Source organism: Alosa pseudoharengus, unplaced genomic scaffold (genome assembly GCF_046254945.1).
Source record: "Alosa pseudoharengus isolate Yale_2024_CS ecotype anadromous, Long Island Sound unplaced genomic scaffold, YU_APseudo_1.1 YU_APseudo_1.1_scf_22, whole genome shotgun sequence".
NCBI lineage: Eukaryota > Metazoa > Chordata > Actinopteri > Clupeiformes > Clupeidae > Alosa > Alosa pseudoharengus.
The window spans coordinates 29,640,057-29,654,367 of record NW_027468680.1 but is presented as its reverse complement, the minus strand read 5'-3'; the positions used below and the strand labels follow the sequence as shown (position 1 = coordinate 29,654,367).

General features: G+C 45.7%; 1 protein-coding gene across 5 annotated transcripts in view; it reads left to right on the top strand.

The window, feature by feature from the left end:
- The window catches only part of pxdn (peroxidasin), a 57,356-nt gene extending 47,708 nt beyond the window's left edge, over positions 1-9,648 (top strand). For all 5 annotated transcript variants that reach the window (XM_076299651.1, XM_076299647.1, XM_076299649.1 and 2 more), the window contains 4 exons: positions 1,447-1,573; positions 1,892-2,024; positions 4,000-4,113; positions 6,462-9,648. In XM_076299651.1, coding sequence (XP_076155766.1) covers positions 1,447-1,573; positions 1,892-2,024; positions 4,000-4,113; positions 6,462-6,593 — 506 coding nt within the window. In that variant the 3' untranslated portion in view covers positions 6,594-9,648. The remainder of the gene's footprint in view (positions 1-1,446; positions 1,574-1,891; positions 2,025-3,999; positions 4,114-6,461) is intronic.
- The last annotated feature ends 4,663 nt before the right edge of the window (positions 9,649-14,311 follow it).

The following is a 14,311-nucleotide window of genomic DNA, read 5'->3' as shown; positions in this document are numbered from 1 at the left end:
AAATAAGAACATCTGACAGGTTTCGCATAGTGGCCTCATCTCTCATCTTGTGAGACGTTATTTATCCTCTGTGTTAACTGTACTCTTGGGAACTGAAATAATGATTGCCATTGTGTTTTACCCTTTCAGAATGTTATAACTGGGCTTGGGAGATACCCAGAGCATGTTCATATTAAACTAGAACAGCTCTGAAAAGGAAAACACAGTGAAAGGGGTTGATTAGCCAGCAAGCTAGAGGGCAGCAGTTTTATCCCGATATTATAGGAGTATTTATTTTCATTCTTAGTCAGTGTAGTCAGTTCTTTCAGTAGTAGTGTAATCTAGTGTTGCTTCTTTACATCATAATTGTATTACAACAATGTCATGCACATGCTGTAGAACTTCTCTAGTGCAAAGTTGATGGCTGTTTTCTTTTCTTCACACCCTGACCTTGGGTCTGTGTGCACACTGTAAACGAATGTGGTTGAAGCCAAGTTAATAAACTTGGAATATCCTGCCTGTAGAGAGGCCGTCGAAAGGTCACCCTGACGAACTAGGTCACCACTGATTGAGTTCACAGTAATGTAGTCTTGGCTCCTCTAAATTGAAAAACTCTGTGAGTGTGTGGGGGTCTGTGTCTGTGTGTGGGGGTTTGTGTCTGTGTCTGTGTGTGGGGGTTTGTGTCTGTGTGAGTGTGTGGGGGTCTGTGTCTGTGTGTGGGTGCCTGCGTGCATGAAATAAAGGGATAGAGAGGGAACCCTTTTTACACTCTCTAAAAGACCAGAGGATTACAAAAATGCTGAGCTTATGCATTATTTCAAATTAGTTACAGCTGTTAGGCTTTTCATCCTTGGTGATTTTTCAGAAAAAAGCACAATTTTGTTCTTACCGTAGACGTTTATTTGATCTCCCTATAGGAGACAGCCCTCTTTCAGGTTATATAACCACTTTTATGGCTTAGCCCTGCCCAGACAAGCCTGTCTTATTTCCTGTGGAGCACATAATAGCCGCTGTGTTATCTTATCTGCTGTCGCCGGATCTGATCTGGGTGCAGTGGTAGTAATGATGGGCAGACCGGAGTCAGTCAGTCAGTGCAGCACTGATGTTAGGTCTACTCTTTTGAAGTGTGAGGAAAGCCTGATGCCTTAGGCATCTGATGTACGAAAACAAGCCCGAGAACCTAAGAACCCGAAGAAGTGTGTGTGTGTGTGTGCGTGGTTGTATGTGTGTGTGTGTGTGTGTGTGTGTGTGTGTGTGTGTGTGTGTGTGCGTGTGTGTGTGTGTGTGTGTGTGTGTGTGTGTGTGTGTGTGTGTCATTCTGTGTGTAGGCTTGTTTGTGGGTATGTGTGTGAAATAATGCAATACGTTCTAGGTGTACTTCTGATAATGGGTTATATTTCCCATCATCCTCCACTGTGGAAAAGGTGCACTTCAAATGACTGACTACAGCACTTTCTGGTTCCACAGACTGCAGGACCAAGGGTCAGTTCAATGCTCTGTCTTTCCACTTCCGTGGTCGGAGGTCACTAAAACACAGCTTTGCAGAGGACAAACCTGTTTCAGATAGTCCCAAGGACACCAGCCCCAATGAAAGGTAATCACAATCATCCTATAATCATTCTGAGCATTTGAACTGAGCAAGTTCAAGTTTACATTTACATGTATTCATTTAGCAGATGCTTTTAACCAGAGCGACTTGCATATCTCAGCCTTGCTCAAGGGCAACGGTGGATGCCGGGTATTGAACTCACAACTTTTCAGGCTACTGCATGCTAGCCCAGCTCCTTAAGTTATGTCATAAGCAGCCTTGACACACACTGGAAATAGATCTGGCTACTTTTACCCATCACAAAATGAGCCATCAGTGGGAAGTGGATCAGCATGTAAAGACTGTAATGTTTTGTGTGTGCAGCATCGCACAGGAAGCCCCCTCTGTGCCTGTGAACGTCTCCCTCCCCATTAAAGCCAGCACTGAACCCTCACTGAACGAGTTCCAAGACTTTGTCTTGGATATGCAGAAGACCATCACAAGTTTGCGAAAACAGGTGAAGATCATTGGATTAATCTCTTTTCTGTTCTGTTTTGTTGATATTCAATCTTGTCCCCCACCCATCTTCGCTGAGTAACTCTCCTTACACTCATGCAACTGCACTCATGCCTGCGATCCTGCTCAGTCTGTCAGGGGGCCTAGAACAGACTACAGCCAAACCAGATCTACATTATATCCTTCAGCACTTGGATAGACTTCCATACCATTCATATTCGATGAAGTCAGAATTTTGTATCCCTATATTGTTAAATGAATACCACATAGTATTTTTAATCCACGACATCTGTTTTGATAATTTTCCTCTGAATATTCTATATTCAACGTTTTCACAAGACACAGAAAGTTGTTTCTGTGTAGCCTATGAGGTTAGTTGTTTCAATTCAATTCTTGAAACAATTAACAAACATTCATATTGACATCGGCATATACAAAAAATGCAACCATGTCCCGATTTAGATGCATCCCAAAGCCTTGTCTTCCACCACTAGACCAGTAGGCTACCACTTTTAGACATGAACAGAGCCAAGCACTGAATGCAGTCACAGAACTCCCCACAGCTCTGTTTGACCCAAAGTCAAGTAGGATATCCAAACAAGGTATCAGATAGCACCGTGCACGTTCTGTGGGTTTAGACCGAGTCAAACATCACCGTAGGCGAGTCCCCATTAGGGAGGCATGGGTCTGATTAAGCCAGCAGGCTCAGAGATGATTTAGAGGGGAAAGGCTTTCGCATCAGAGTCAGAGCCCACAGCAATGTGGGACCCACCAATGCTTTGGGGATATTTACTGTAAGTGGGTAGTCAAATAAATCCGACATGGCTGAATACGCTTGCATGATTCCTGTCGTCAAGGAAAAAAGCATGTTCTACCAGAGGCATGTGAGCTATTCAGGAAAGCACTTACTTATGGTTTTAGTAGAGGAGGTCAGACATTTGTGTTGAATGCAATCTGAAAAGAATTCCTCCAAAATTGTTTGCGTTCGTCACAATATATGGAGTGTCACATTTTATTACATGAAACACAACAACCTGCATGCTTAACTAAGGTCTCCTGGAATATGCCAGGACATTTCTGTCCTCATTCCTCACTTCCTTGCTAGTTATTTATTTCAGGTACACTACCGTTCAAAAGTTTGGAGTCACTTAGAAATGTCCTTGTTTTCATCATTAAAGGTGCTCTAAGCGATGCTCAAACAAAACAGAGAGCTAGCTCGCTACTTCCTCCCCCTCCCTCCCGTGCTGCTCCCGTGCAATTGAAACTCTCCTAAACGCGCATCTCGTCTGTGATTTGTGGAGCAGTTTGTTATGTTTTCATGGGCTAGGTTTGCCCAGGTTGTTTTTGTTGCCGTTCTTGGAGCCTGGGCTGTCCACAGAGATTGTTTTTTTTTACAGTGTATTCAGGACACAGACAGCTAGCGGCTGGTTAGGTGATGTTTGCAATAAGTGACATAAAATGTTTTAGCCTAAAAAATGTGTGGCATCGCTTAGAGCACCTTTAATATTGTAAATGACTGTTGTAGAAAGAAATGGCTGATCTTTAATGCAATATCTACATAAGTATACAGATACCCATTATCAGCAACCATTCATCCTATGTCCTAAAGGCACATTCCGTTTACTAATCTGAAATCATTTTAAAAGGTTAACTGAGAAAACATTGGAGAACCCTTTTGCAATTATGTAAGCACATAATGTAACCTGAAACCTGCTGCCCTGATTAAAAAAAACAATGCAACTGATCTCAACTGGCATTCGGTCTAGAATGGAGTGGAATGGAAATTTCTAAGTGACCCCAAACCTTTGAACGGCAGTGTATGTGTATTCGATCAGCCAGCCAACTTTCATAGTTCATAGCAGCACAGGTAAATCTCTAGCAGACATCATGGGTCAATATACTGGCTTAAACATGTTCGTTTGTGTGTCCTCTCTCTCGGCTGTTCTCCTCTCCTCTCCTCTCCTCTCCCCTGACAGATTAAAAGACTTGAAGCGCGCCTGAGTAAGACAGACTGCACTGATTCGGAGGGCATGGAGCGGCGAGATGGAGCGCGCTGGAAGAGGGACCCCTGCACCACATGCGAATGCAAAGTACGTCCCTTCACAGTAATCAGACCAGTACAACTTAAGCTCATGATTTGGGCTATAAGTGTGGAAGCACGTTCAATAAATCATACATTACAGCAGTGTTTCCCAAAGTCTGGGTCGCAACCCACAGGTGGGTCGCAGGAGATTTTATTTGGGTCGCCAGCACAATTGATGTTGTGTTATAGGCCTAACTGATACCATTTGTCATTTGATACCAGGAAAGCTAACAGTTTTCTATTAGGATGTAGTTTGTTAACTACCACAGTCACGGTTTTGTCATAAAAGCTCATGAAACTGGCGCATTCACTGGGGGACGAACGCATCGCAGAGGGGGTGCCAGAGCATGGATATCTACTATATTGACATCCACAGTGTTATGGACCCATTTGTCTGCAACGCAAAGTAGCCTACAACATTTTTTTAGAAATACAGGAACAGCTTACTATGCTGATGAATGACGACTGCGCAACATCCGAGAATTTCCCCAATCTTTTCAGTAGTCATTTCCAACTTTTCACGCTGATGGTGCTCAAAATGCAACACAACCGTGTTCAAAGCAGGATCTATTTATCTAGATCCTAGGCTATAGCAATGTATGGTTGGGGAAGGCATAGAAAAGTTGGAGAAACAATATTGGTGGTGAAATGGGTCGCGATGGTCTGTCATTTTTAAAAAGTGGGTCCCCAGAAAAAAAGTTTGGGAAACACTGCATTACAGTATACATAAGGGAATGGTCAAGAGATTTTAAAAAAGGCCCTTGAACAGGGCAGGAGAACTACTAGCATACAATGTGCAGTTGTTTGTGTTTGACAGGTTAGGATGTGTTTGAGACTGCAGGCCTGCTCTGTAGAACAGCACAGGGGACAGTGGTGCATGTTTTCAGCAGGGGCTTATCTGATGGCGGCTCCAGCTTGGCCCATTGTTGTCCCTGCAGCCGGGCCGGATCCACAAAGCTGGCCTTCCCCTATGGCCGCGCTGATAAAGGCTCTCGGTGGAGCGATCGTGTTTCTGTGGGGCCGCACAGGGGCCCCGGTGGGCAGCGTGCCCGCTGCGTGTCAAGCCGTGACTGCTGCCCACCTGGCACACGCTCCGTGCTTTCCTGGCATGCCTGGTTGCCCCGTGTCACTGACCGCCTTTTGGCCTGAGAGAGCGGGGATATTCGGTCACCAGCTTCACCCTACACCAACACCAGTGCTGTGGGAATTCACCTGTAGTTAGCGTAGACATTAGCCCTATTTACAGCCTGTTCAAGGCAGGGATGTTGGAGCATTATTCTGCCTCACCATTCTGTATAATATCTGTTAGGTGTTGCCAGTGTCAAATTAAATGATAAAATAATATCAAATGTCAAATTAAATGCCAATTTTATAGGCGCTCTAAGCGATGTCACACGTTTTTTTTACACATTTTTTGTCACATACAGCAAACATCTCCTCACTATCCGCTAGCTGCCTGTCCCCTGAACACACCATAAAAAAAACGCAGTCTCGGTAGACAGCCCAGGCTCCGCAAACAGCAACAAAAACAAACTTGTGCAACCTGCGCCACGAAGCATAACAAACAGTGTTCCAGCCAATAACCAACAAGATGCGCGTTTAGGAGGGTTTCAATTGCATGGGAGGCAAGGGGAGGATGTAGCTAGCTAGCTCTCTGTTTTGTTTAAACATCAACAGAAGTGACGCTGCCCAAAATCACTTATAGCACCTTTAAGACGCATTATAATGCAGTGTTCTGATTTGGACATATCTGAGCTCCATTTGGAATATGCCATTATAGGTGATTGATGCTGTGTTAAACATCACACCTCTGCTACCAGGGCGTGCTGTGGCATGCTGTCTAAAAGCACAATGCAGCAGCATTATGCTGGCTTTACAAGGGTTTTCTCAATGGCAAGATACGGGACTCCCAGCTACAGTTTCATCATAGTGATTTCCTTTACGACAACTGCCCAACACAACTACAAAAATGTGTCCCAGTTTCTGTGAACTGCAACAGACTGAATTGATTCTGTTTTTTATTTTGTACCTTGGTCAGCTGATGGATCAGGCATGTAGTCAGACTTGTTATTCTAAGTGAAGGGGAGGCTCACAGACAGTGTTTGGGAAATGACATCATTTTGGCTGTTCTAGCTCTGTAGTCATGGTTTTGCTCACGGGCTTCAACTGAAAATGAAAGAGCTTTCTTTGGAAGTGTTGAACTGCTCGCGTCATATTCCATATAATACTACCGAGTCTAAGTGAGGAAATCTCTCTCTCTCTCTCTCTCTCTCTCTCTCTCTCTCCCTCTACTATCTCTCTCTCTCTCTCTCCCTCTCTCTCTCTCTCTCTCTCTCTCTCCCTCCCTCCCCTCAGGATGCCCAGGTGACGTGTTTTGTGGAGAGGTGCCCCCCAGTGGACTGCCAGAAGCCTGTGACACTGAAAGGAGCCTGCTGCCCCGTGTGCCTGAACCAGCCCTCGAGCCGTGGTGGCGAGCGCCACACATAACCTCAGGACCCCCGCGCCCCACACGCATCCCAGCGGAGAGAAAAAAGACATGGACTAAGAGTCTTGGCAGTACGTGCTGACCATCAGCATCCAGTTGCCTAGTTTTTGTTTTGTTTTTGTTTTATTTTTTAACTTCAGATGTTTTTTTTTTTATGTCGGATATTTACTTTTATTGTCAGTACCCCCAACCCCCCAAGGCCAATTGCCTTACTTGGGTATGGTCAAGTCCACTGGCTTTCTGAAGTGCCGTCATGGCAGAGACCTCTGCCTTGTCTAGGATGGATGTGGGACTCCACCCTTCCTCCCTCTTGGCCTTAAAAAGAAAACAGGGACCCCAAGGGCCTGTGGGCGTGACCCAGAGCACTGACCCCACCCACCAGGCCAGCGCACGAGGAAGGCAGCGCACCAGGGGTGTGCACGGAAAGGGAAGTAGATCGACCACCGTCGGCCATGTCGTCTCTTAAAACGCGTTCTCAGGTCAGAGATGCCGAACAAACTGGTGCTATTGTTTTTTTCTCCTCCTTCACAATCACCCTTTTTCTTGAAATGATTTAGTTATTTGCATCAGTCTGAAAAATATTGTTGTTTTTGTTTTTCTACAGTATGCAAATCATCATATACACTCTCATTATGTGCCTTTTACGTAATGTTTATGGTGCTTCATATCTTATAATGAACATACAAATATATATATAAATTTATACATATAAATGTATATTTCCCCTACGTATCATCTGCTTCCATATGAAGATAATGTGAATACCTGTTTTAAAAAAAATGTAATGCAAAAAAAGTCTACTGATTACCGAATGTGCATAATTTCCCAACTGATGGTTAACTAACATCTGGTGTTTCTTTCTCTCTCTCACACACACATACTCTTTTTTCTCCCCAAAAACTCACATAAACAGATTCTTTTTTTTTCTGAACTTGGAGAGGGGGGTTGGTAGATCATGTTGGAGGAGTTGTTATATGTCCCCTGTGAGTTGACTTACTATTTAACTTCCAACTTATTTTTTGCTATCCTCTGCTTGCAAGATGTGGCTTGTGCTCTAGGTATTTTCTATGGGTCATGCATACTAGAGAACAGATGGGCAGACACCCTGACTTAACTACAAAGTTAAAAAGTTTTTGCCTTTTTTTTGTTTGGTTTTGTTTTGTTTTTATGCTTACTTTTCTCCCTAGCGAGGCTGTCTCACCCTTATCTACCAATGCAGTATTTTAAGTGTTCAGTATTTTCCACTTGGTCAAAAAATGGCTGCTCTCTGCACACAAACACACTGACACCCAATGTTGAAGGACCCAACTGTTCGGTACCTCACCTGACCACATCACAAGTCTGACCTCTCCACTTCTCAGGTTCCCCTCTGTTTCCCCGCTGTGAGTCAAACAAGAGACACACATTGACACCTCATGAGTAAAGTCCCCTCAAATCCCTCATCAAAAGCTGGGCTACTTTGTTGTGGTTTCCATGATCATATGTCCACACCCTGCCTCTGTTACCACCCCAACCCCCAACTGTAAACCACCACCATCACTCCCACCAACACCACCCCAACGATTTTTGTCTTCAGCCACTTTGTGACTGCAGAGGCAGATTATGCAGGGTGTGGTGGGTTTTAAAAAGGGTTTTATTAGGACTTAATCACTCTCCATCTCCTTCTCGCTACCTCTGTCCAGCTGTCTCTCTCTCTCTCTCTCTTCTCTCTTATGTTCTTTCCCCAGTTGTCACACTCGTACAGTCACTGGCCACTCGTCCGAAACGTGGAGACGCCTGGCTCTCGTCTGCAGCCTTAGCGCGGGATGTGCAAGAGCTGACGTAACTCTGCTGAGTGCTGTGCTCACTCTGTACCTCCTTGACCCCCCCCCCTTATTCCAGTGTAATGAAAGCCATATGGAGGAGAGACAGAGAGAGAGAGAGGCGAAAAGAGGGACTTGGGAGAGAGGTAGATTAAGACAAGATGTCCGCCGTCCCCTCCTTGGCTCACATTTGTTTTAGGCGCTCGCAGTGGTGAGTCACCCCAAACAATGCTAGGGTGAAGTCACAGGGGCTTTTTATGATCAAGGCACATATACAAGCTGTTAGCACCACTTCAAACACATATTACAAAAAGTGCAACTTTGAGCAGTTGGCTGGTTGGATATTGTTTGTGATAATCACAACATGGGACATGGGAAACGATGAAGGCCCAGAAATTGAAGTGTGTCAAAAATGTCCCCTTCTTTTAGATGATGCAAAATTGCTGCCCCATGCCCCCAGTCTGAAAACCAACCTCCTCTACAGGTTCCATCAGTCGTTTGTCCTTTTTCTGCCTCTAGGCTTCAAATGTGATTCTTGTTACTGTGAGAATGTGTAGTGACGGAGTCCGTTTTGGTCCTTTTTTCCTTACTCTGTGGGATGTCGGTGGGTCTGTTCTCATGGACGTCTCTCAGAGGATGCTGTGGGAGGGCAGATCGGTGGCTTCCTCACGTGGGAGCATCTGTGTTTGCTTGCTATGGCCAGACAATGGTCTGACTGCATAACATCCTGTAGACCTGCTGTGGCAACAAGAACAACAAAATCAACCCAAGGGTCCATGGCTGACTGGTCTATGGAGCCGTTAGGCGCATCATTGTTCCACCATAGACGGCTCCCTCTCAGTCCACTTTGCTGTCATGTTTACCATCTCCTCATGTTGCAGCCGTGACATTCCGGGCCAACTTGCCTTTGAACATCTTCCGTTTCAGAGGAGTTCTCTCTTCACCTCATATCAGAGGAGCTCACTCTCTGTCTGCTCTTCTCCATACCCCTTTTGCCACTGTTCATTCACACACATCGTTTTATTTCTATTATTTCTTTTGTATTATTATTATTTGTTGTCTACCCTTTGACCAGACCTCTCTGCCCACTTCAAATGGAATGCACTGCTCTGTAAGTCTGATCATGCCTTTACCCAGTAAGTGGTCAAAGTGGATACCTATCTGACATTTTGTATTGTATGTTTGCCAAAGAATCATTTGCACTGTAATGTATGCCTCTCAACAATAATAAAAAATAGGCCACATTTGAAATAAAGACCCAGTGTCTGTGCCTTCCTCAACTGAATCACATTCAGTAGATACACTCACAATATTTCATTTCAATTTTTATATGCCATTACATTTGAACCAAAGCCCCTCAAGACAGACACTGACTCATTGTCAGCTGAGTCATTTGCAGATGTTCCACACTTCAGTCCAATCCAGTAGCACATGACTAAATCTCTGAAATGTCTGAAGTCAATGCCTTATCACTGTCAATCCCTAAAATGTTTGGCTTCAAGGGCACCAACAAAGAGCCCTCAGTGAAGAAATGAGGCCTTGGCATGACGGCGAGGGTTTAGGGAGACATTTTCATTCCACGTGTAGTGCGCACCGCATAGTTCATACCACACATTTCTCTCTCTCCCAACTTTAAAGAGAAACCAACGGAGGTCAATTTCCTCTCTGGGATCATAGTGACTGTTTGCTTAGACTGCGTCAAGACAGGAAACGATCCCAAAACCAGCACCACAAGGCCACTTGTAAAAGCACACGCTTCTCTCAAATGACATGAAGTATTCTAATGGAATTAATGATCATCAAACTTCTATTTTATCATCATGTGTTTACTGTGAAAGATTCTGTAATGATATGAATGTTTATTGCAAAAATGGTATCTTCCATCATCTGAAAACCTCACCTCAAGGTGAAAGTTGACACATGGTTGAAAGTTCCATTTCAATCTGGTAAATGGCTTTTGATTCAGAGACTGAAAACATACTAACCTACTTTTATTGCCATGCAGAAAATTCACATATCAGCATAGTTGCATGGTTGCAACGCTCAGTCGACAGACTAGGAGGCACCTGTTGCTGAGTTGTGTTCTTGTAAAGGAAGCCTCCCTTCCTGGGTGAGGACTAAACAACGTCTTTTGATCTTTTGTGCAGGTGCTGTGATATTTGTGCTTGCAAACATGAACAATAGACAGAAGTGCGGATTCCGTCGTACTCACAAAAGAACAGATATTCCCCACTGCCCTATCTCCCTCCCTCAAGCATTTGACCTTTTGATAGTTCCTCTTCACTAAGCTAGTTTACATGTGGAGCAGTGTATAGCACAGACAAAAGTTTGACAATCAGTGCTGCCATAGCCATAATGACAAAGTCAAAGCTCTCTTGCTGCACAGTCCCTCATTCCATCTAGAAGTCCTTTTTCATTTGGTTGTGGAGCTCTGTTGCTAGATTCCCACCCTCCCAGTGGTGGAATTGAGCCGTCCGTGTCTCACAGCCAAACAGGCTGGGGTGGAAATTGGATGCGGAAACGAGTTTTCCAGCGGCGCGCCAGATGAAAAGGCCTCCAGTCAGGAAAAAGCATTACTGGGGACAACGTGGGAGCTCCGCACTCCCGCACCATCAGACGGCTCCCCCAGCACACTGTCACGGGCGAGGGAGCCAGAGCAAGCCTCCCACCACCACCACGCCTTCAGGGAACAGATCTCTGGGCCCCCATATCCCCCATCTGATCTCGTATCTCCACTGGAGAGTGGTGATTTCCTCTAACTGCCTGACAACAGGGCACCTCACCAAGCCCGGGTGCTGTCCCAGACAGCAGAGCAGCCATGGCTGTCACACCGGGCCGTGACTCACACATTCTTCCCCTCTGCTGCTGGAAGGCTGTAGACCTCGTCTCCTGACGGGGATCCTGTGTTGACTCTGGAGGCGGCGTTACGTAAGAGAGGAAGTGGAGTGTTTGCGGTTGGCCGCGGCCGAGCGCAGACGGCGGCGCAAGACGGCTCAGGTCGTCCCGGCCGCCGCCACACAGCAGTGCCTGGCTCCTTCAGCTCACTGCTCAACACCTCCTGGAATTCCATCTGGATAATAAGCACACCATGTTTTTTCCATTTTCCTCTTTCAGCTTGCCTTCCTGAGGAGTGTCTTATCTTGGAGCAGGGGCATGCAAAACTTAGAAAGCACTTTTCATCAAGCACACGCCTGTGAATTAACATCCAAGCAAGGATGAAGGAGTCTCATTGAGTAGTCCCTTCAATAGTCTACAGCCCACCCCCCCCCCCTCCCCCAAATGCTGGCCATTGTGATACATGTAGTTCAATGTAGTTCATGTAGTTCATTGGACCAGCCAGATAAATATCCACTAAGAGAGAATATCTACACCCTACCCAAATACCAGGACAGCCTGGCACACATCTTAGCTGTTCTGGGGTCAGTTGCATCCTGGTGAAAGAGGGACTGATTCAGCAACGGTTGGTTTAGGGCAGAAACAGACTGCAATGTCCTGCAATGTGCCTCCATTTTACTGCTGAAATTACTCACGACTTGAGATCTCATTTTGGTGCAGCACATGGCAAGAGCTCTCCACCCAGACATGCTGAATTCCAACTTTATTGCACCCAGACCAGCTATGTCCGAACACCTGCGCTGTTCTCAAAGGCTGGGCCAATCACAAGCAGTTATCCTAACGAGGCCGCGGGTCAGGATTTGAGCCTACAAGCTCAGTGGTTCCTTTGAAAGTATTTATTTTACTGCCTTGATTCAGTCAAGCCCCATGTAAGAATATATATGGAAGGGATTTAAAGTTGGCGGCTTTTGTAGACATGTAGTTTGAGGCTGCTGTTTATTTTGGCAATGTTTGAAGGTTTTAGCTCAGCTTTAAGGAAGAATAGCAGTTGTTAAAAACCTGGTTAAAGACTAAGAAATATATGGTGATATAAATTGCTTAAATTGATTCCGGTTTATACCAGTACACCGTCATTGCATATATTTTTTGAACTTCTTTCATTAAATGTTTCACTAACTTAATGGCTGAACCCCCCCCCCCCTCTAACAGAACATATCCTCAAATGTTTGACAGCTAATAAATAGGCCCAGGAAATCAAGAGAGATTTTCTCTTTCTCAAAAAGCTGTTGGACGGGTGTAGTCCTCCAAAAAGAGGAGAGAGGAATGGGAGCAGAGCAGATAGAGCGTGCCGTGCATGTTCTGGGAAGAGGAAGGGGGGGGGGGTTGTGCACACAACCCATGAAGTAATTGTTGCCCTTTGAAAAAAAGAAACTAATCTTGTTGGAGTAATGACAGACAGCTCTGCATTCCTTGGACACCTCCGACAGGGCATAGGCTGAGCCAGTAATAATCTCCTCATTGCCAAGGCCCTTAATAAATGTTAAGAGTTCTGAAAATGGCCTCCACGGCCAAGGCAGCACATTAAACAAATAAGCACTGCTCCTCAGCACAACACTAGGAGGCGCTAGTCCTGCTGCAGTTTCCTCACACGGATTCTTAGCACTGGGGAGAATCTTCCTTTCGAGGTTTGTGTTCTTTTGCAAACATGCCTTCTGGCTCGGGCTGCCTCGGTTGCTCAGGGGGGCTTGTTTTCGATTGGCCACACTCGGTCTGCCTTCCAGCACAAGCCCGTTCTCAGAGCCTGGCAGAGGAGGCCGCAGGTCTGGCTCCACGCCCCACATGGGAGGAATGCTTTCGTTTAAAGACACCACACCTGTCTCCATCCACGGCCCTCTTAAAACCATCTGAGTTACTCTTTACTCCGCAGACCTCTGTAAGATTATGTGTGACTCATGCTGCTGCTGCAGACCTCTAAACTCTCACACAGCATGTTTTTGGTTCCCTTCCTCTCGCTGCTAAACGACTCTAATTTAATAAAGAGGTGGGGGTCAAGTTCACTCACAAAGGAGCCATTTGTGTGGTTGTTTCGTCTAAAATGATAATGACCATTAACAGAGAACCTGCCATCTGAAAAGCCTCCCCCCTATTCTTTATGGCTTTACGTGTTGGGATGGGTTCTGCAGGCTTGGAAAAACAACCATAGCAGATGACATCATACTGCTGGGCTGGCCAGCTGATTTATAGTGGCCAGGGGGAGCTCTGGAATGGCCTGACATTTCCCCCGGAGGTCAAACTGCATTTCCCCTCTGGACTCTCAGGTGACTGGACTCTCCCCTGCTTCCCTTGCATATAAGGAAGCATTACATTGGACTCCCCAGCCTCATCAAAGTCTTATTTGACCACATAGATTTATGTTTGCTTGAGTAGCAGCGGTTGTGGTGGCTAATATTTACAGCAGAGCTGGCAACAGGACGTGCAAAGCTGAGGAGTGATGTTTTAAAGAGTTAGTGAAAGCCTGGCTGAGAGCTTCAGGAAGAATCTGGCTGAGATTCCAGGAAGATTCGTCTGTGTGAAGCCTTGGAGTGTTTTGACTATGTTGACCGGCGCTGCCAGTGTCTCGTCCAGTTGGGTGTGCTCTGTGGAGGAGGGCACAGGAGGCTTGGCAGGAGTCTATCTGTCGAGCAGCCTCAGCGCCTCTGTTTGTGTGCACAGTGCATGGTCCTGCAGCAACATCTGGGAGCCAGCCACCAGCTCCAGCATAGAGTTCCTCATGGGACACCTGGAAGAGAGTGCGCGCACACACACACACACACACACACACACACACACACAAATTCCTCACACCTCTGAGAGGACAATCTTGCTTTGTGAGCAAGAGAGCAGAGAGCGGACAGTGGACAGATGACACAGCTCACTATACTGCCCCTCTAACAACACACACACACACACACACACACACACACACACACACACACACACACACACTCACACAAATATACACATGAGCAAATTGTGCAAATGTCACATAAGCTCAGGAGGAAAAACTCTCTTTCCCTTGAAATAAAAACTCTTTTTCCCTCTTC